This window comes from Chlorocebus sabaeus, chromosome 22 (assembly GCF_047675955.1).
Source record: "Chlorocebus sabaeus isolate Y175 chromosome 22, mChlSab1.0.hap1, whole genome shotgun sequence".
NCBI lineage: Eukaryota > Metazoa > Chordata > Mammalia > Primates > Cercopithecidae > Chlorocebus > Chlorocebus sabaeus.
The window spans coordinates 46,164,978-46,186,847 of NC_132925.1; the positions used below are offsets into that span (position 1 = coordinate 46,164,978).

Here is a 21,870-nt window from a genome sequence, read left to right on the forward strand (position 1 = left end):
CTCGCCTCCAGATGAGCGCCTTGGCCTTCTCGGCGTCTCCTGGCCTTAGAACATCACCGTTGGCTCTCCCTCAAGTGTGAGCTTCCAAAGCGAGAACATGACCCTGTCCTGAACCCAGGCCGCCACTCCAGGGCCTCCGCCGGTACATATGTTCGGCCACAGCTTAACGCATTCTAGCAGGCGCAGACCGCCACGCCCCCACCCCTCCAGACGGAAGGACTGCAACCCCCACAAGGCACCGCGACTCAGCGCCACCCGATTGGTGAAGCCTCCGGCAGCGACCAATAGGACGTGGTTTTGTTGGCGTGTGCCGCGGCCGCGCGAGTCCTGGAAAGCGTTGTTGGCTCGGTTGCTCTGGAGCCGGGTCCCGGTCTGGTGGCTGCCAGCCCTCCAGCAGCTCGCCATGGGGAGCACGGAGAGCAGCGAGGGCCGTAGGGTGTCCTTCGGAGTGGACGAGGAGGAGCGGGTCCGGGTGCTGCAGGGTGTCCGGGTGAGCGACGCCGCCTGGGCCGGGGCGGGCGTGGAGGCCGCGGGCGGGCGGGGGAGGTGCGGGGCGGAGGGCGGGGCCGATGCTTCTTCCACGCGTGAGGGACGTGGGGCTTGGGAGACTCCTGGGGCTCAGGCCAGGAAGAGGCTGCACCGAGACGCGAGCCCGAGGCTGGCAGCCTTGTAGCTTCGCAACACCGGCTTCAAAGAGGGAGGAGTGGAGAACCGGACAGGTGCGAGGCCCCTGGGACGCGAGGGACGCCCTGGCCACGTCCTGGCTCCGGTCGGCTTAGTTTTTACGTTTCTTGAATTTGCGCCCGGCCTCCCTGCCAGTGTCCCCTCAGGTGCGCGCGTTCAGTTCTGGGTACGCGGTGCCTCCCACCTGGGCTTTGCCTGGGGACTCAGCTCTTCCCCGCCGGTCTGTTCTCCCCAGCACATCTGCGGGGCGCTGGAAGAACCGTAGCTCAGATACGATCCCCTTCCCTGCCTGAAACCCTCCAGTGGGTTCCTAGCGCGCTTGGATATTGCCTTACCTGGTTCCAAAGCTGGCCGGTGCCCGCCGACCTCTGGGACTGCATCTCGGGCCATTTCCCTCGCGTGGCACCCGCACGTCGTCCCCAGCCTCAGGACCGCCGTGTTTTCCTGGAGGGTGCCGCTGGCTCAGCACAGGGTCTGTGCGCCGGCTGTTCTCTCTCCTTCAGCTCTCCTTAAATCCCGCTCCTTGTAATTCTTGTAGTTCAGATATCCCCTGAGAATCCTTCCCTGACCACCCAATCTGAAGTAGCCTCCCACCCCCCGTCACACATTTATTATTTTCATAGCACTCATCACAATGATCACTTTTATTGGTAATTGTTTACTTGTTTATTGCATTTACCGCTAGAGTGTAAGCTTGTTGAGGCTAAGATTCCTGTCTGATTGAAGACTGTCCCCAGAACCTAGAAGAATAAAAGCAGCCCTTATTGCAGTGTAGGGGCCATGCGTTGGACTAAACCCTGTATAAGTAACTGATTTAATTTTCAACAGCCCTGTTTAGCCCATAATTAAAGATTAAGGAGAACTAAGGCACTGAGAGGTGAAGGAACTGATCCAAGGTCATGTAAATAGTAAGTGGGAGAACTGGGATTGAAACAAGCCAATTCCGGGGCATGTTGCTGTGCTCGGCCTCTTCCTACACCTGTGTCTACACCTGCAGGTGCTTTGTAAGTAACTGTGGAGAGATGAGTGAACCCAGTAAAGGGGACCAAGATTAAATGAAACGCACAGAGCTGGTTACAGGTGAATTAGTTAAGGAGGAATTAGGGAGGTGGCTTAGAAAGACAGACTTTAGGAGGTCTTGCAGGTGCTCATTAGCTGTGTGACCTTGGGTAAAAATCTCTTTTGAGCCTCAATGGCCACGTTAAAAAAAAAAAAATGATGTGTATGTATCCTATGTACTGTCTAGGATAAGATGATGTCTGTGAAAGTGTTAAGGAAACGCACAGAGAGAGTGCTTTGAGGAGGCCTCTCTTCTTAGCCTAGCAGAGTACTTGGCACAAATGGTGCTTTCTAGGTGTTGTATAGTTTTGTTGACCTCCCTTGTGGCAAGGATTAAACAGGGGAGGAGATGGCTTGTGTTGGAAGGCCGAGAGGGAGGAACCTGAATTGGAATTTAGAAAGATAAGCTTGGCTCTGTTTGGGCGCTCTCACCCTTGTGATTTGGTCTCCTGTTTTGGGGAATGTTGGAAAGTTAAGTTGGAGTCTTCAGAGGTTCAGGGGAGTGCCTTTGGGGGTGCCTTCTTCCAAGTTGATTGGAAACCTCATGTTTTTTGAGTGTTATATAAGACAGGTACATTTTATTTCGAGTTCTCTTAAATACTTCTGCAACATATAAATTCTCTGTATTTAAAGATGGAGAATTGGGCTTAGAGGGGTTAAGGAATTTGCCCAAGGTGTTAACCTGAGTAACTTCTGGGACTTTAATTAAGATCTTTTGGGTGCAAAAAGCAACTTTTTCTCACTTCTCTAATTCCCTCCCCTCCCCACCCCACTGCCCATCATGTATGCAAGGCAGCCTGAAAATTTTGTGACAATACCCGCACCTGTCCTTACAGGGATGTTAGTGCCCCATTTAGTTTTAAAACTAGAAGGGACTTTGGTGACTGACTGCTTTCTTTTCCAGCTGGGCAAACTAATCAGAGAGAATAAATGACTTGTCCAGAGGTGCACAGTAAAGTGCACAGCCCCATGTAATGAGAGCCATGTCCTTCCTTCTGCTTGTGTTTGAAAGAGGAAAACTGAAGAAAGGAGGTGATGGTAATGAAGAAAGGATGTTTTGGTGTAGGGGCTTTTTCTGTTAGCAGAGTTGCTTGAGGGTTGAGGAATTCACCTTGTCTTTAGGTAAGTGAGTGAAAAAGATTGCCAGATCAACAAAACAGTTGCCAAAGTGAACAAATGAGTTAATTTAATGAGAGGCAGATGCCAAAGAAGATCTGCCCCAGCTTCTTTAGAGCAAGTTGAATATTCTTAATGACCATTTGTATTTAATTCCTGAGGCCTGGTCCTAGAAAGTGTTCTAGTCCCTTTAAGATTAAGTATTAGTGGCCAGTAGTGGTGGCTCATGCCTATAATCTCAGCACTTTGGGAGGCCGAGGTGAGCAGATCACCTGAGGTCAGGGGTTCAAGACCAGTCTGGCCAACATAGTGAAACCCTGCCTCTACCAAAAATACAAAAGTTAGCTGGGCATGGTGGCACACACTTGTACACCCAGCTACTTGGGAGTCTGAGGCAGGAGAATACTTGAACCCAGGAGGCGGAGGTTGCAGTGAGCCGAGATTGCGCCAGCCTGGGTGACAGAGAGCGACTCCATGTTAAAAAAAAAAATAAAAATAAAAAAATTAAGTGCTAGGCCTTGCTAGTTTACATACTTAATTTGCATACATTCACAAAGTGTGTTCAAACCGTAATTCCATGGAAGGTAAAAGAAATTTAATGAATGCAAAATGCTGCAGTTATATTCAACTCCAGTTTTCAGAGCAAATGTATGAAATACGTAAAGATTTTGTTTCAACCAGTACATTTAACCTCGTCCTTCAGTAAGAGAAGGCATACATGGAAGTCATGTCCCATATGTGTCCACTTTCCCTCTTCTCCTCTCCACATGAGCTGCTGCCTTTGGTGATTCAGCTGACGTTGGTTGCTTGTGAGCATCCAGACCCCTCACTGTTCACCAACCTTTTCCCCTTTCCCATCACTGAGCCCAATCCTGTTCCAGTCACTTGCATGTTCCCAGAGTCATTATCCCCTCCAGGCTTGATCAACTTTACCATCATGCATTGCTCCCATGAGGCTGATTCTGGACCATGACGGAGGGGTAGATCAGGAAGAATGTAGTCAGACACACAAGAGAGTCCCCCAGTGTGCCAGTGCCAGAGAGGCCGTGTGCCAGAGGAATAACTGCAGCCACCAGTTATTCCTCACCTCAGTGAATGTCCACTGTCTTCATGTTACTTGTCCAGCACTGGGCCTGGCCTTGCTGAGACAATGAGGGACAAAGCCGAGGACCCTGTCATTATAGAGACCTCAGCCCAGTAGGGAGAATGGACCAGAAAAGAAGAGACACAGGCAAAAGACTCAAAGAGCTGCAAGAGCTAAGGAGGAAACAAAAAGTGTGCAAAGGCTACTGGGGCTGCCCACTTGAGGTGGGATGGTCAGGCAGTGCCTCTCAGGAGGAGATGTTGACTGTGGCCTAAGCCAGCCCTGTGAAGCGGGTGCATATTCACTCTGTGCTAAGCACTGTGCCTGGTGTATTTGGAGCATCACCCCAGAAATTCCACATGCTTACCTTGTGAGGGGTCATTATCCCCGTCTCAGAAGGGAGGAAACAGGTTCAGTGAGGTGAAGTAACCTAAGGTCACAGAGCTGGAACCTCAGGGTCTCTGGCTCCTTAGCCCACGTGCTTGGCAGCCACAAGGAGGGTAGGATGCTTGAGGATGTGGCAGGTGGCGAGGCCAGACTCAGGGCCTAAATGCCAGGCAGGGCTGTGAACATGTTGTTCTGGAGGCCACACTGCAGTTCTCTGGTCAGGAGCAGAGCTTTGGAAAGGTACTATCTGGTGACACTGATTTTTCTTTAAAAACAAAAAACAACAGGTTTAAGCCAGGTGCAGTAGTATGTACCTGTAGTCCCAGCTACATGGGAGGCTGAGGCAGGAGGATCGCCTGAGTCTAGTGGTTTGAGTCCAACATAGCAAGACCCCATCTCTTGAAAAAAAAAAAAAACAGCTTTTTTGAGATGCATTTTACATATTATAAAATTGACCCATTTCAATGCTTTTTAGTAAATTTACACAGAATTGGGCAACTGTCACCACAATCTAATTATAGAACATTTACAAGACCTAAAAAGATGCCTTGACCTGTTTGTAGTCACTCCCCATTCCCACTCCCAGTCCCAGGTAACCATTAATCCTGTTTCTCTATAAATTTACCTTTTCTGGATATTTCATAGATAGTCACCTCTTGGTCTTTCAATGACTTATCCATGGGTCATTGGTTCCAGGACCCCCATGGATACCAAAATCCTTGGGTGCTCAAGTCCCTTATAGAAAATGGTGTATTTGCATATAAACTACACACATTCTCCTGTATACTTTAAATTATCTCTAGATTACTTATAATACCCAGTGTAAACTTTATGTAAATAGTTGTTAACTGTGTTTTTAAAGATTTGTATTATTTTTTATTGGTATATTATCTTTTATTCCTTTTTCTCAAATGTTTTCCATTGGATCTATGGATATGGAGGACTGACTGTAAATGATTCATGCAGTGTTTATTTCTGGCTTCTTCCACTGAGCAAGTGTTTTTGATGTTGGTTCATTGATGTAGTATATATCGATAGTCCATCCTTTTTATTGCTGAGTGGTATCCTGTTTTATGCATGTACTGCATTTGGCTTATTCAGTCACCAGTTGAGGGCATTTGAATTTTTTCTACTTCTTGGTTATTGTGAGTAATGCTGCTATGAACATTTATGTATTATACAAGTTTTTTTTCAGGCAAATGTTTTTAGTTCTCATGGATAGATACCTGAGAGTGGATTTGCTGGGTCATTCAGTTTATGAATTTTATGAATTGTCAGGTTTACTTTTTAAAGCAACTGCTGAACTGTTTGCTGAAGAAGCTGTACCATTTGATATTTCCACAAGCAATATATGGGATTCCAGTTTCTTCCTATCTTCACCAACACTTGTTACTATGTTTGATTCGAGCAATTCTAGTGGCTGTGAAATTGTATCTCATCGTGGTTTGAATTTGCCTTTCCCTAATAACTAATGATGTTGAGCATCTCTTCATGTGCCTATCCATATATTTTCTTTGGTGAATTGTGTATTCAGATCTTTTGCCCATTTTTAATTGGATTAGTTATCTTTTTATTATTGAGCTATAAGATATCTTTGTGCATAGTAGGTGTGTGTAGGTTATATGCAAATACTCTGCCATTTTATATAAGGGACTTGAGCATTCTCAGATGTTGGTATCCACAGAGGTCCTGACACCAATCCTACATGGATACCAAAGGATGACTGTCCTCAATTCTGCCATTGTAGGGGAAAGCAGCCATAAACAGTATGTTTAAGTGAATGGTTTTGACTGCGTTCCAAATAAAATTTATTTACAAAATCAAGTGGTGGGTTGGATTTGGCTCAAGCACCAGAGTTTGCTGAATCCTGATCTAAATCGATGTTTGCATCATGAGATCTCTTTTTTCTCCAGGCTCTGTTGAAAAGATTATTCTTTCCCCATAGAATTACCTAGGAACCTTTGTGAAAATCCAGTGAACATAAATGTAAGGGTTTATTTCTGGACTTTCAGTTCTGTTCCATTGATCTTTGTGTCTGTCCTTATGCCAATACCATGCTGTCATGCTGATTATTGTGGCTTTCTTTCAAAATTGGGATGTATAAGGCCTCTAACTTTGTTATTTTTCAAGATTGTTTTATCTGTTCTGTGTCCTTTGCATTTCTGAATACATTTTAGGATAAGTTTGTCAACTTCTGCAAAGAAGCTGACAGGGATTTTGATAGGATTTGTGTTGACACTATAGATTACTTTTGGGAGAATTGCTATTTTAGCAACATGGAGTCCGCTAATTAGTGAATATGAAGTATCTCTCCATTCATTAGATCTTTCTTAAGTTTTCTGAGGAGTGTTTTGTACTTTCAGTGTACAAGTCTCGTACTTCTTAAATGTATTCCCAAGCATTTTATTATTTTTGATGCTATTGTGAATGGAGTTGTTTTCTTACTTTTATTTTTCTTTTCATTTTCTTACTTTTATAGTTGGTTTCTGTATATTGACCTTGTATCTTGCAACCTTGTTAGACTTATTTATTAGTTCAATTAGGGTTTTGTTTTGGGTAGATTTCTTAGGCCTTTTTACAGGTAGGATCATGTTGTTTGCAAATAAAGACTGACTTCTTTTCCAGTCTGGATGCCCTTTTTCTTGCCCTCTTGCTTTGGCTAGAATCTCCAGTACAATGCTGAATAGAAGTTGTGAATGTGAATGTCCTTGCCCCTTGTTCCTGAACTTAGGGAGAAAGCATTCAGTCTTCCATCATTATATGTGTTGGGTGTAGGGTTTTTGTGGATGCCCCTTATCAGATTGATAACTTTATCTTTTAATAGTCACAGCCACTGCTTTCTCTGTGTGCCTATGTCCTGTTTTTCTCTTACGAGCTCTAAGAGGGCAAATCCTGGATTTTCATGATAGTGTCTGCTCATTAGTATATACATGTTGGGTTACATGCTTGGATTAATGAATTGGCAGTCCTTCTCTAGCCAAGCTGGCGATCCTGTGGCAGCTGTGCATGAGAATCTTATTCTTCCAGGCTTTAACACACACTGTTCTGGATGTGTGCGGCAGGCTTTGTTTTCCGCCACGTGGTTGCCTAGTGAAATGCTTCTGAGCTTGCCTTCTTGACTGTTTCAGCTTGAACATGGAAGTTCCTTATGATATGTTTTACATGATTACTTTTCCTTTTCTTTCTTTTGTTCCTGCTGGATGTTAACCTCTGTGCTTGGGTTCCTGTTCACCCTAGAATGTCTGCTTTTTGGTTGCAGCATTCATCTTAGTTGACTCGCTTAAAGGCAGTATGGTAAACAGAAAATCTCAGACCTGGACTTATGCCCTGACACTTCAGAAGGATGAGTCTTTCTCCTTATGTGCAAGATAGAGATATGATGTAGCATCTCCATGCACCCATTTAGCATAGACACTGCGAAGGGGTTGCATTATAGGTCTTCTCTGGTCTTTTACAGCTGTAAAGCTCACCTGGCTAACTGTTTGGATGAGTGCAGTTTGACGGAGTCCACATCAGGAATTGCCAGCTGGAAAGCCAGAAAACAGGCGGCCAACTTCTCTGCTACTTTTCAATGAAAAGTATCTGCTTCTGATTTCCCAGCAAATGGTTCTTGAGTTCACACTGTGTGCCGGTTTCTGGGCTAGCTGCTTTCACATGTGTTATTCTGTTTGATGCTCCTGAATCCATCACATCTTCTGACAAGTGCTGACGCATTAGAAAACAAGGTAAAGCAAATTCTGCAGGGAAGCACAGTGCTTTAGGTCTCTCTACCTTTTCCGTTTCAGCTGCTGAGGAGTGGAGGCTCATCTTAAAGACAGGATGGTTGAAGGCCCAGACACCTGCGTGTAGATTTCCCTCTGGTGCGCTCCATTTTTCTGCCTTGGAGGTTCTGAAACTCACTGTGTGTGAGAATGACAGCAGGGGACTGTCTACACAACCACACTGTACTTTAGGTGCAGAAGGAATCACTCTCAAGGGTTTGGTTGAACGTCCTTTAAATTTTATCGTAATAGTAGTACAGTGTAACCAGTAATACAATCTAAATAGTACAACAGTTAAAAAGTTATTTCCACCTTCTGACTTCAGCATATGACCCTCATATATGATGAAATTCCATTACATTCCTCCTTTCTTGTATCACAGTACAATGTTGAAGGTCTCTGTATGTAAAAGATATATCTATAAAATAATATAAATGTAAGGTGGTTGTTAATTGTAACCCTTACTAGGCTCATCTCGGGCCAGTTCCCACATTTGGAAAGTGAAGGTGCTGCACTGGAAGGCAGCCTTGATCCTCCCAGGTTTCAAGTGCTGCCTTTTCCCTTTATTGGAAGGGGTCATTTCTGCTCTCCACAGTGGCACTGGTGTCCAGCATCAACCACCGTCTCTGCCCTTCCTGTGTCTGGTAGGAGCTTCTGACCTTTTCTGAGCCCGCTATCCCTTCTGTGCCCTGTTTCTGGCCATTCTCTTTCATCCTCATTTATGTACCCATGACTTCTGGATTCTAAATATCCAACCCAGAGCTTTCCACATGCCCCTGCCAGCACCCCATGCATGTCTCATGGGTACATTTAATTGACTGTGTCCAAATGGGGCTCACCCACGTTTCTTCTCTGCCCCCTTAGAGATGACCCTTGTCTCTTCTGTTGTGAGTAGTTCTACTATCCAGTCCTTCATCCGCATTCCTCTCTTTATCTACATTCATGATAAGTCTTGAGCTTCACCTTCCAACAGTTTCTCAGTTTTGCCCTCTCCTGTTTGTTCTTTCTATTCTCAGTTCAGGCCTACACCGTCTTCCCCTTGACCAGCTGAAAAATTGTTCTTTATTAGCTTGCTTCCTACAAATCTATACTTTCTGGTGCTACCAGGCTAATTTTTTTAAAAAGGTAAATTTTACTTTTGAACAGGTTTCCTGCAGATGGTCATTAAAGGCAGACAGTTGAAAAGGAGGTGCCCAGGGAAAAGCCCATGTCCCTTCTGCTGTGTTTTGTGGGTTCTGCTCCCAGACGCAGCCTGTGACCAGCTTCTCGTGTCCCAGGGACTGTTCAGGGTTGAGACTGATTGTGTCGCGTCCTTTCATGCCTCTCCCTTGCCTCTCAGTTAAAGGCATGTTTCCTCCATGTGTGGGGGCCACTTTCTGCCTTCACTGTGCCTCCCTGCAGGGACACTTGCTCCTGCGGGACCTTAAGCTGCTTCATGCATGTGTGCCTGTGATTCTCCTCCCCTCCTGGCTGGCCAAGTGCAAGTGTTGCCTTCAGAAGGAGCCTTCGGTGGTGTCCTCTGCAGACTCTGTGCTCTCCTCCCAGGGCTTACTGCCCTGGGCTGAAATGATCTATTCCACACTTACTTCCTTACTGCCCTGTGAACAGGGGCCACATCTTCTTCATCTCTCTGTCCTCAGCACCTAAGCCAGAGCTTGGCACAAGTCAATAAAATTCTTGTTGGATAAACTTTTAAGCCACTGGCTCAGTTTTTCTTGCCTCAAACTATGAGTCCAGAAACTTGATGATATTAATTGATTTTAAGTAATTGCTACCATTTAAAAGTTGGGAGGCTTTATATAAAATTGATTTTTAACTTTCTTTGAGGAACAAATGGAAAGTCTGCCATTCTCATATGGCAGCACTTTGCTGGAGTCGCGAGGTGGCTACGCTCTTCATGTGGCCGTGCAGTCTCATCACAGTTACACCATGGTATCCTTGCAGGGTGCTTTATACATTTTATTTTTTAAAATCAGGCCTGTTTTATTTGTTTCCACCACCTGCCCAACTCCTGTGGGCATTTGTGTGTGCCATGCTTGGTGTAGGAGGTCTCTGAGGGCTCTTCTTGTTCTGCCTTTCTGGGATTGACATCTGTGGTGAGCAGCCGGTGCATCTAATTTCAGCTCATAGAAAACTGAAGAGCTAGGGAACAAAATCTCCAAGGCAACAGCCTTAGGCAAGGGGGTGATCTTTTTCGGATCACGGGGTTGGGCAACACCTCTACATAGATTGGGGTGTTGGGAATTGGGGTGTTGGCACTAGGAGCTGACAGGCTGAGTCTCTGGGAAGCCTGTCCTTTTGAAACTGGCCGTGTTGGCACTGTCGTGGTGCTAGGCCTGCCCTAGCCCACACTGCCTGCTTGCTGTAGGTCTGAGCTGATTTTATCTCTTCCTGGTTTTCCAGTGCCTGGCACCCAGCAGGCCCTCGGAAAACACTGCTTTGAGTAGATGGAGCATGGCCGCGTAGGCCTGACTTGGCTGCTGACCCACTGTATAACTTTGGGAAGTCACTCTCTGTACATCACTGTCTTCATCTTTGGAGTGAGGACGATGACACCGCTCCTGCCTGTGATGCCTCGCTTTGTAAACTGTGTGAACTTTCAATGCAAAGAATAATGCTTGAACTGCTTCCCCATTGTGCCTTCCCAAATGTGCCTAGGTAGTTAACATTTTTAAGGCTAAAAACATGCTCATTTTCACCTTGACATTCAATTAGTTTTTAAAGTAGGTTGTCTGTTTTGTGAGTATACGGATGCTCCACCCATCCATCTTCCTGGGGCTCCATAAAGCAGTGGGTGGGGGAAGTGGGAACTGCAAATCATTCTATTGTTTCCCAGTCTTCCCTTCTATGAAAAGGGTTACTTGTCACCTCAGAGCAGCTCCATGTTATTGCCTTTACTTGTGCAGGGGTCCCTGTTAAGTGTCCAGGATTTGGATTTGAGTCTTGGCCCTAGCACTTCCCACGTTTCACCTCCCTGACTCTAGTTTCTTCATCTGTAAAATGGCGGCTGCTGTACAGGGATTACCCTTACCCGGAGCCTGGCATATGGAGTGTGCTCTAGGATCAGCAAGTCAGGGTCGTTTTTGTCATTAGCCTTAAATAGGCACCCTTATCACTCTTGGGTTGCGGTCTTCTCTTCTAGCTGTGAGCTTTGCTGCCCGCCTCTGGAGTGTGGGGAAATTACATTCTTACTCTGGCCTGCCCTAGGCTCTCGTATGCCAGGGATTCCCTAACATCTTTCTAGAGAGGTAGCCTCTTGCATCTTCCTGTGCAGCCTGTTTGCGTGTGGAACAGAGCTGCATGGATGGACTTGGAACGTGGCACACTTACAGAGCTTAACAATGTGGCTCAATAACGATGCCTGCCTCTTTCCCGCGAGCCAGACTCAGGACCTTGCTATCAGTTTTCCCCCATCCCTGTTACTTTAGGAGTTTTTCTTCTTGTGGAATGCATCTTATTTTTAAATGCCAGCTGGTCACAATTTCTCATGAATCCTTTCAGAATTTTCCCAAGGCTGTGGATACAAGTGGACTCTTTCTGCAAGTACAAATGAGATCACGCTATTCCGTCCATTCCCTTTTCCTCTTAACTGTGCATTCAGTCAGATGGTCTAAATAGTTTTACTTCCTTGGTGTCTTTTGTATCCATTCCGTCCCTGTCCCTGCTTCAGTTGTCACACTTCTCAGTGCTCCTCCTCCTGATTTGCACTGTGGTGGTGGTGCCCCTGCTACCAGCCCCTTCGTCATCTCAGTCCCGCCTCCTGCTCTGCCAGATCTTCCCGTGCAAAGAGAAGACTGACCACATCCCTGCTTGTAGCCTTCACTTCCCAGTTCCAGCTTCCTTGACTTGCCATCCAAGGCCCTTGACAGGTGGCACTCCAGCAGCTCCAGAAGCTCCTCACACCTGATGTTTTCATGTCCCTGCCAGACTGAGCCATGGTGCTCCTTGGAGCTCCCTCCCTTCCGTGCCTTTGCTCATGCCACGCCTCTCTCTGGAACACCACCTTCTGCTCACACCTCTTCTCTGCCATCGTCTCTTCAGGCCCGATTCAGGCTATCTCCCTTCTCTCCTTTCTAGCTGGAACTCAGAGTTCCATTGTTGAACCTCCTGGGCCCTTAGCAGGGCTGCTCGTATCCGCTGCTCAGTGGCTTCTCTTCTCTCCCTGTGTGTCTGTCTGTTCCACCCTGCTTGACCGTGAGCTCTTTGAGTAGAAGGGTCAGGGATGTCATATCTTTATGTACTCCATCGTGCTAGTGCCATGTTATGGACCTGGGCCTCTAATAAATATTTAATTCATGTGGTTCACAAACATTTGAGTGTCTCCAGTGTGCTAAGCCCTGAAGATACAGCAGGAGCATCATGGAATCCCTGTGCCCGTGGAACTGCTGTGCTGTTGGAATGAAGATAAAGAAGTGCTTGGGGTCTGTTGTGCCAGGTGGTCATAAGTGCTGCGAAGAAAGCAAAGCAGAGTAAGGGGAGGTGCTGGCAGGGGTGAGGTCGATAGGGGAGCTGGTTCCAGACAGGGGAGTCGGGGAAATGCGTGCAGTCCCCTTTGAGGCTGAGCCTGCTGAGAGTCAGTTGGTTCCCTGGCCTTTCTGCAGCAATCTTGGCCCCTCTGCTTTTTATCGCCTTAGCTTCTGTGGTGGTTGTCCCTTCTAGGGGCCGTTCTAGGCAGTGAGTGCTGCTTAGCAGGTGCATCTCCCCTTGCTCTTGCTGTTGGGGGGACAGCCGGCTGCCCTCAGAGCAGAGCAGCACAGCAGTTAAGCATACAGGCCCGGGGTCAGGCGGCTTTCCCTGCAGTCAGGCTTTGGTCCTGCAGCTTCATGGGCTGGGCAAGTTCTTTAACCTCTCTCTACCTTGTTTTCCTCAGGTAGAAGGTGGGTGTGGCATTGTGAGGATTAGTGAGATGGTCTGTGCACAGTGAGTGCTGGATGAATGTTAATCAGTAGGTAGGTAGCGTTAGTAAGGTGGCACAACTCAGTTACAATCACGACTCTCATCCTCATGACCTTATATCATGACCTTATATTGGGTCAGCTGCACACTGCTCACTCCTGTCCTTGTTCGTTCAGTTGTTGATAATACCTACTTGGGATTTTTAAGATGGCACCTTTCTCCTTACAACCTTTTAGTCTCGAGGTGGCCATATGACTTACTCATAGACCTGTATGGTTTAATAAAGAAACCCATATGGTGGCATGCACCTATAGTCCTGGCTACTCAGGAGGCAGAGGCAGGAGGATCCATTGGGCCCAGGAGTTCAAGAGCACCTGGGCAACATAGGGAGGCCTTATCTCTAAAAAAAAAAAAAGAAAAAAGAAAGAAAGCTGTAGTCCTTTGGGAACTTGCCTGTAAGTTCACAGTTGCTTTTGGGTGAGGGCAACATTTTGGTTAGGGTCAAATTTTGGTTTCTTCCTTGGAAGGAAGTGGAATCTGGGTTCCAAATGCATTTGTTAAGGTGGAAGTGCTGAGGGGTGGGTGGGTGTGTGTGTGTGGCTGGGGGTTGCGGGGGCTTAGATTGAGTCTTGGGCCTCTCCCTGGCCTGGCCTTGCATCTGACTCAGACTGTCTGTGGGCCTTCCCCAGTCTGCACGCCTTCCCACCCTCCATCACGGAACTTGTAGGGCAAGGACTGTGGGCTGGAGAGGGGAGGAGAGAGAGTCTCTTCCTGGACTCTACTTTGTCATCAGAGACTTGTGGAGGTGCCATCCAAGTGTGCCAGGGTAGTGGCAGGGAAGAGGCCCCTCTCCTTGGTGTCCCCTTGTTACTCCAGGGTGAAGGCAGGTTCAGGTTTGAGCCACAGGATGTCAGAGCTGGAGGGCGCTTTAAAAAGAATCTGTGGAATTTAATTTTGTGTACAATATGGACAAGCTGAGAAGAGACTTACTCAAGGTTGCAAAGTTACACGGAGAGCACTTAGAACAGTGCTGATGGTCTGTGGCAAATGCTAACTGTTGTTATTATTGCTCAACTCATATATTTTTATGTACCCAATATGTGCCTGGTATGGATTATAATTAATATTTGTGTAGCACTCTGCAGTTTTCACTTAATAGCTAATATCGTTTGCATTGTACCAACTGCTTTCTGTAGATTGCTTCATTTAATCCTGGAAATCACCGTAAAGTCTGTACCATTAATGCTTTCCATCTAACAGATGAGGAAACTGACTTTGAGCTAAGAAGTTCCCTGGCCAAGGTCACACAGCTGGTACGCAGCTTAGCTGGGATTCAAACCTGGACTGGTCTGACTGCAAAGCACTGAGTTCCTGAGCTGTGCCACAGCCAGGCCAGCCTTGAGGGAGGCTCCATTTCCTAGATGGGGACAGTGAAGGTCAGAGAAGCTAATGAACTGGGGCAGCAACATGCAGCTGGAGGGTGGGCAGAGCTCCTCCTCCCCTGCACTGCTCTATGTTAGCCCTCTGTCCACTGACTACACAGGACCTCCCGGCCAGCTCTGATGGCACTGTGACCAGTGGGCTGTGGCACCAAGCACCCAGTCCCATCTGGCTCCGGAGGCCTCCCCTCTGGTTCTGTTGGTGCGGGGAGCACTGCCCAGATGGTGTTTATTCTCACATGACTGCTGTGTGTGTATGTATATTTGTTGATTAAAAATATTACTTGCTGTATTTTGTGGCAACATAAAAAAAATTACAAATCTCTCAATGCCAACAAGAATCTTGCCAATGTTTTCATTAACCTCTTACAAACCGAGCCGTGTGGTTCCATTCCCGCCCCCTGGGGTTGCACCTGGCAAATCTGAGCCCCCCGCTGACCTGCGCAGAACCCCTGCCATGTCTGCCTCATGCCCTTGGATCAGATGTGAATGCCTTACCCTGGTCGACTAGGGGTCATACGGTCTGGCCTTTGCCTACCCCTCTGGCCTGATCGTCTGGTCCCTTCTTTTCATTCACTGTCCTCTGGCCTGCTGGCCTTCTGTGGGGCCCTTGGACATGCCAGATTCAGTCCTTCTCAGAGACTGCACTTCTCCCCTCTGCTAGAACTAGGTTTCAGGAGGTACGTGTGGTTGAGCACCTCATCCCTGGGCGGGTGTCTTAACAGGAATGTCATGGCTAAGTAGCCTTCCCCGGTGCGTGCGGCTTCCCTGCGCCCCTGCCCTGCACGCTGCCATCACTTTATGATAGCCGTTTCTTCTTTCATAGATAGCACCAATCACTAGTGCACCTTGTTGGTTCGTCAGCATGTGTTTAAGCATTTCTGAAGCGTGGATGTTGTGTATGATAGGAGGAATGTTAGTTCCACTAGAGTTTTTGTCTTTCATCAGGACGTGTAAAATAATGGTAAGGTTTACAGTTGCTGGTGTCCTGGCTTAGGTGAGGGAGGACATGGGAAACAGTGTATTTACTGTGTATCGTCTCTCACCTGCCATCCGAATGTGAGCTCCAGAAACTCAGGGGCTGTGTCACTCCCTTTCAGTGCTCTTGCTCACTGCTTCTAGTGCATTGCCATCACAGTAAGTGCCTCATAAAGAGGGAGAGTGGGCATGGCTGTGGTGCCCTTGTCTGTTTGCCTGTGGACAGGGTGCTTCCTCTGCTCCTTGCCTGGGCTGCACTATCAGAGTCTTATTATTATTATTGTTTTTTGAGACAGAGTTTCACTGTTATTGCTCAGACTGGAGTACAATGGCGTGATCTCAGCTTACTGCAACCTCCACCTTCCGGGGTCAAATGATTCTCCTGCCTCAGCCTTCTGAGTAGCTGGGATTATAGGCGCCCACCACCATGCCTGGCTAATTTTTGTATTTTTAGTAGAGATGTGGGTTTCACCATGTTGACCAGGCTGGTCTTGAACTCCTGACCTCATGTGATCCACCTGCCTCGGCCTCCCAAAGTGCTGGGATTAGAGGCGTGAGCCACTACGCCCAGCCAAGAGTCTTTTGCATGGCAGGGCCTGGTCTTCCCGGTCACGCAGCCCTTTTCCGTGGCGTGGATTAGGACATCGTCAGCTGTGACTGCCATTGTCATGTAGATCACACATGTCATGGTTGCCTCATCCTCACCTGCATAGATCCCAGGATCCCTGAGGTTCATTCCTCAGTGCTGACCTCCCTCAGGACACCCAGCAGGGGTTTTCAGTCCCTCAGGCACCTGGTGCATTCCACAGGGTCCACTCTGAGATGGGGGGTGCTGTCTGGTCGTGTGCTGGTAAATTTCTAACTGGCTCTGCCCTTCACCTCCCTCAAAGGGCCTGGTTTGTAGCATTGGCCAGTTTCTATGGTGGATATACCACCGTGGCCAATTTCAGACTGATGTCATGAAGTCAACCAGCACATGTTTCCTGAAAATTTAAAAATGAGCTCTTAGCCAGTTTCAGCCACCATTCGGATGCCCAGATCTTTTCATTCAGCCTGTGTTCCTTGAAGTGCTGGCTTCAGGAAGTTCCCTGAAGTGTTCCTTCTTGAGTGCTGGCTCCGTGTCCCCACCTACAGGGAAGGATGTTCCACGTTGCTACTGCTGTCACCTTGCACCCAGCCTGGTGTCCTGTTTCTACCCTCAGCATGTGGCTGAGTGCTTACTGGGAACTTGGGGCTTTAGATGTTTCTCCTCATTCTCCTATACACTGACTCATTCAGGGTCTTAGTTGCTACAGCTGCAAAAAAGGAACAAATGAGCAAACTTGGGAAGGGAAGGTTTCTCCCTTTTACAAAGGGGGAATTTTTTTTCTTTTCTTTTTCTTTTTTTTTTTTTTTTGCGGGGGGACAGAGCCTCACACTGTCACCCGGGCTGGAGTTCAGTGGTGGGAGCTCAGCTCACTGCAAGCTCCGCCTCCCAGGTTCATACCATTCCCCTGCCTCAGCCTCCCGTGTAGCTGGGACTACAGGTGCCCGCCACCATGCCTGGCTAATTTTTTGTATTTTTAGTAGAGACAGGTTTCACTGTGTTAGCCAGGAAAGGTCTCAATCTCCCGACCTCGTGATCCGCCCCCCTTGGCCTCTCAAAGTGCTGGGATTACAGGCGTGAGCCACTGTGCCTGGCCGTACAATGTGGGGTTTTTGTATTTACCTACAATCAAACTGATCTGCTGGCTTCTTAGAATAATTTTCTTAATTTCCTGCCCTTTTTTGTTATTCTCACGCAAGTTATTCCATGAACTTGAGCTCAAAGCTCCTTTGCTTCAACTCTGTGCTCTCGTTCATTCCCCGCAGTCAGGGCAGCCACCAGACGAGCTTTTCATCCCACCTCCCATGCAGGCCATAATGTTTCCTTGCTCACAAACTTTCAGCATTTCCTCGGGATAGTTGGACCTCTCCCTCTACCTGACTTCCAAACTTCTTTCTGTGCCGGCTTCATCCAAGTCCTTCCACCCCACGCCTTCCAAAGTGAACCTATGGCGCCAGGCCCACAGTCTCTTCCTGTCTGTGCCTCTTCCCCAGTGCCCTGCCCTAGGCTGTAAGGCTTTTGTCTTCCGCAGACACCACCACTTCTCCTGTGTCTAAGTCAGCTCCTGCCCTAGGGAACCCATCCCTCTCTTGGCTGCTTCTGGCCACTGGAATGTTCTGGCCCTTGTGCTGTTCTCAGTGACTTCCTGTCTGGGCTGCTTCTCTTTGATTTTGATGTTCTCTCACTTTTTATTTGTAACAGCTCTATTGAGATGTGATTCACGTGCTGTACAATTCACCCATTTAAAGCATGTGATTTCATAGTTTTTAGTATATTCACAGGTATGTGTGATCATTGCCACAATCATTTTTAGAACATTTTCATCATGCCCACCTCCCACCCTCCCCACCAAATCCTACTTACCCTGTAGCTATCAGCCCCCACCCCTGTCCCTGCATTTCCCCAAGCCCAAGGCAATCACGAGTCTACTTTTGTGTGTAGAGATTTGCCTGTTGTGGACGTATCCTATAATACGCCGCACAGTGTGGCCTTTTGGGTCTGATTGCTTTCAAGGTTCCTCCATGTTGTAATGTGTCAGTAGTTCATTCCCTTTTATGGCTGAATAATACTCTATTGTATAGATATACTTCATTTTACTTATCCATTCATTGGTTGATGAACATTCGGGTCCTTTCTGTTTTTTGGCTGTTACAGAGAGTGCTGATGTGAATACATGTTTTCATTTGTCTTTGGTATATAGTGAGGAGTGGAATTGTAATATCAAGTGGTAACTCTCCACATCCTCGCAAATACTTATTATAATTTGACTTTAAAAATTTGTTTATTTAGAGACAAAGCCTCACCTGTCGTCCAGGCTGGAGTGCAGTGGTGCAGTCATAGCTTGCTGTAACCATGACTTCCTAGGCTCAAGCGATCCTTTTGCCTCAGCCTCCCAAGAAGCTACGACTGCAGGCACATGGCACCACACCTAGCTAATTTTAAAAAAAAAAATTTTTTTAGAGAAAGGGCCTCACTGTGTTGCCCAGGCTGGTCTCAAACTCCTGGTCTCAAGTGATCCTCTTGCCTCGGCCCTCCACAATGCTAGGATTACAGACGTGAGCCACTATGGCTGACCCTTACAAGTTGATCTTTTAATTATAGCCATCCTCGTGGGTGTGATGTGGTGCCTTATTGTGGTTTAAACCCGTGTTTCTCTAGAGACTAATGATGTTGAGCATCTTTTCATGTGCTTATTGACCATTTGTATATCTTCTTTGGAAAAATTTCTATGTAGATCCTTTGCCCATTTTTAAATAGGATTATTTTTCATTTTATTATTCAATTCTGGGAGGTGTTTATATAGTTTAGATAAAAGTTCCTTATCAGGTATATGATTTGTAAATATTTTCTCCCATTGTGTGGGTTGTCTTTTCAGTTGCCCTATGGTGTCATTTGGTACTCAAAACTTTAAAATTTTGAAGAAGTCCAATTATTTATTTATTTATTTCATTGCTCATGCTTTTGGTGTCACCTCTAAGAATGGATTGCCAAAGCAAAGGTCATAATGATTTAGCCCTCTAGTTTCTTTCTTTTTTTTTTTTTTTGAGACGGAGTCTTGCTCTGTCGCCGAGGCTGGAGTGCAGTGGCCGGATCTCAGCTCACTGCAAGCTCCGCCTCCCATAGCCTCTGTTTTCTAATAAGAGTTTTATAGTTTTAGCTCTTAACATTTAGGTCTCGTATCTGTTTTGTATTAATTTTTGTATATGGTGTAAGGTAGGTGTGCAACTATATTATTTTGCAAGGGATATCCAATTGTCCCAGCATCATTGGTTGAAGTGACTGCTCTTTCCCCACTGAACTGTCTTGGCACCCTTGTTGAAATCAATTGACCATAGAGATAAAGGTTTCTTTATGGACCTCTTATTCCCTTCCATTGATACGTTTGATCTTCTCTTGTCATATGTCATTAACTAGCTATTTGATTTGTATATATCTTAAATACTACAGGGACTCTATTATTATTATTATTATTACAATCTTTTGTTACTAAGGAAATGTTCATGGTAAAAAATTAAGACACAGAAGTACCAAAAGTGAAAATCCTGCCCCAGCTTCTCCTGTCCCCACTTACAGGACCTCATCCTCTGAGTACTTTGCTAAGCAGTTTTGTAGATTTCTCCTCAGAGCAGACCTGTATATGTGTCTTATGTGCATGCATGTGAAATCCAAGTGCAATTCACACTTGTGGGTATGTGGATACGCATATATTCAAATTCAGCAAAATTTATATTTGTATGTCTGCATTATTTTTTACAAAATTGAGATGTACAAAAAAGTCTATGACTTTTTAAACAATCAGCAGTGTATCTCATGTGTCTTCCATGATGGTGTATATGTATTCGACCTTTTTCTTTCTTAATGGGTCCATAAAATTCCATAGGGTGTATACGCCAGGATTTCCTCAATCAGTTCTCTGTCGTTGGATGTTTATGTGGTTTCCTTTTCTTTTTTCCCTATTTCCTCCAGTGTCACAGTGAGTGTCCTTCCACATGCCTCTGTGTACAGGGGGAGTACTTTTCTCAATGAGATATTCTGGAAGTGGAGTTGCTGATCATGTCTTTTGTCTTACAGTAATTTTTAATGTCTTTCCCTCAGCTGTGCTTTATGATGCCTTGCACATATTAGGCACTTAATAAATATTTACTAAAGTGATTGCTTAAGGATTTTTATCCTGGATTGATCCCCAGCTTGCTGTTTCATTTCAGTAAACTGTTTTATGACACCCTTAGGCCTATTTCACATCCTCTAAAATGAATGAGAGTTTTGGTTACCCAGTCTTCATTAGGGGAACTGAGGTGAAATTAGTCAAGCAGTATTTTGATTATCTACTGTATGTGTGGCCCTGGAGGTGTACAGAGATGAATGAGATGCAGGCTTAGCCCTCAAGGTATTTAAAAACCATCAGGATAGGCAGGTGGGAGAGGCAGGTGGGAGGTGTAAGTACTTCTCTGAGAAGCACATGTGTGTTGTCGGGGGGCTCAGAGGAAGGGAAGAGGTGATACTGGCACACCTCAGAGGTGGTGCAGGCATGGCTTCAGATACCACAGTACAGCGGACGTCAAAATAAAGCAAATTATGAACTTTTTGGTTTCCTAGTGTATGTAAGAGTTGCGTTTACACTATACTGTAGTCTGAAGTGTAGACTAACATTATGCCTAAAAAGTATATAAACCTTAATTAGAAATATTTTATTGGCAAAATGTGCTAATGATCATCTGAGCCTTTAGCGAGTCATAATCTTTTTGCTGGTGGGGGGTCTTGCCTCCGTGTTGATGGCTGCTGACTGATCTGTATGGTGGTTGCCGAAGGTGGGGTTGGCTGTGGAGGTTTTACACAATAAGACAACAATGAGTTTGCCATGTCGATCAGCTCTTCCTCTCACAAAAGATTTCTCTGTAGCATACAATGCTGTTTGATAGCATTTAACCCACAGTGGAACTCCTTTCAAAATCAGAGTCAGTTGTCTAAAACCCTGCTGCTCAACTCTATCAACTAAGTTTGTGATCCTATTCTAAATCCTTTGTTGTCATTTCAACAGTGTTCGCAGCATCTTCCACCAGGAACAGATTCCATCTCAAGAAACCACTTTCTTTCCTCATCCATAAGAAGCAACTCCTCATCTGTTCAAATTTGATCATGAGATTGCAGCAATTCAGTCACATCCTCAGGCTCCACTTCTAATTCTACTTTTCTTGCTGTTTCCACAACATCTTCAGTGACTTCTCCATTGAAGTCTTGAACCCCTCAGAGTCATCCATGAGGGTTGGAATCTACTTCTTTTAAACTCCTATTAATATTGATTTTTTGACCTCTTCACATGAATCATGAATGTTCTTAATGGCATCAGAATGGTGAGTACTTCCCTCAGAGTTCTCAATTTACTTTTCCCAGGTCCATCAGAGGAGTCACTATCTATGGCAGCTCTAAGCTTATGAAATGAATTTCTTAAATAATAAGACTTGAAAGTCATAATTACTCCTTGATTCATGGACTGCAGAATGGATGCTGTGTTAGGAGGCATGAAAACAACATTCATCTTGTACATCTCCGTCAGCTTTTGGGTGACGAGGTGCATTGTCAATGAGCAGTAATATTTTGAATGGATTCTTTTTTCCTGAGCAGTAGGTCTCAACAGTGGGCTTAAAGTATTCAGTAAAGCATGTTGTAAACAGATGTTCTGTCATCTAGACTCTGTTGTTCCATTTCTAGAGCACTGGCAGAGTAGGTTGAGTGTTATTCTTAAAGGCCCTGGAGTTTTCAGAATGCTAAATGAGCGTTGGCTTCTATTTAAAGTCACCAGCTGCATTAGCCCCTAACAAGGGAGTCAGCCTGTCCTTTGAAGGTTTGAAGCCAGGCATTGATTTTTCCTCTCTAGCTATG

The 21,870-nt window shown here is 46.0% G+C and overlaps 1 protein-coding gene across 4 annotated transcripts in view; it reads left to right on the top strand.

The window, feature by feature from the left end:
- Nucleotides 1-313: 313 nt before the first annotated feature.
- The window catches only part of CHCHD6 (coiled-coil-helix-coiled-coil-helix domain containing 6), a 238,825-nt gene continuing 217,268 nt past the window's right edge, over nt 314-21,870 (top strand). For 2 of the 4 annotated variants that reach the window (XM_038003458.2, XM_007985492.3), the window contains exon 1: nt 314-490. In XM_038003458.2, the coding sequence (XP_037859386.2) occupies nt 404-490 (87 nt within the window). In that variant the 5' untranslated portion in view covers nt 314-403. Of the gene's footprint in view, nt 491-554; nt 720-21,870 lie in introns of those variants that run through there. The other 2 variants (XR_012090552.1, XM_038003455.2) reach the window with 1 other exon arrangement.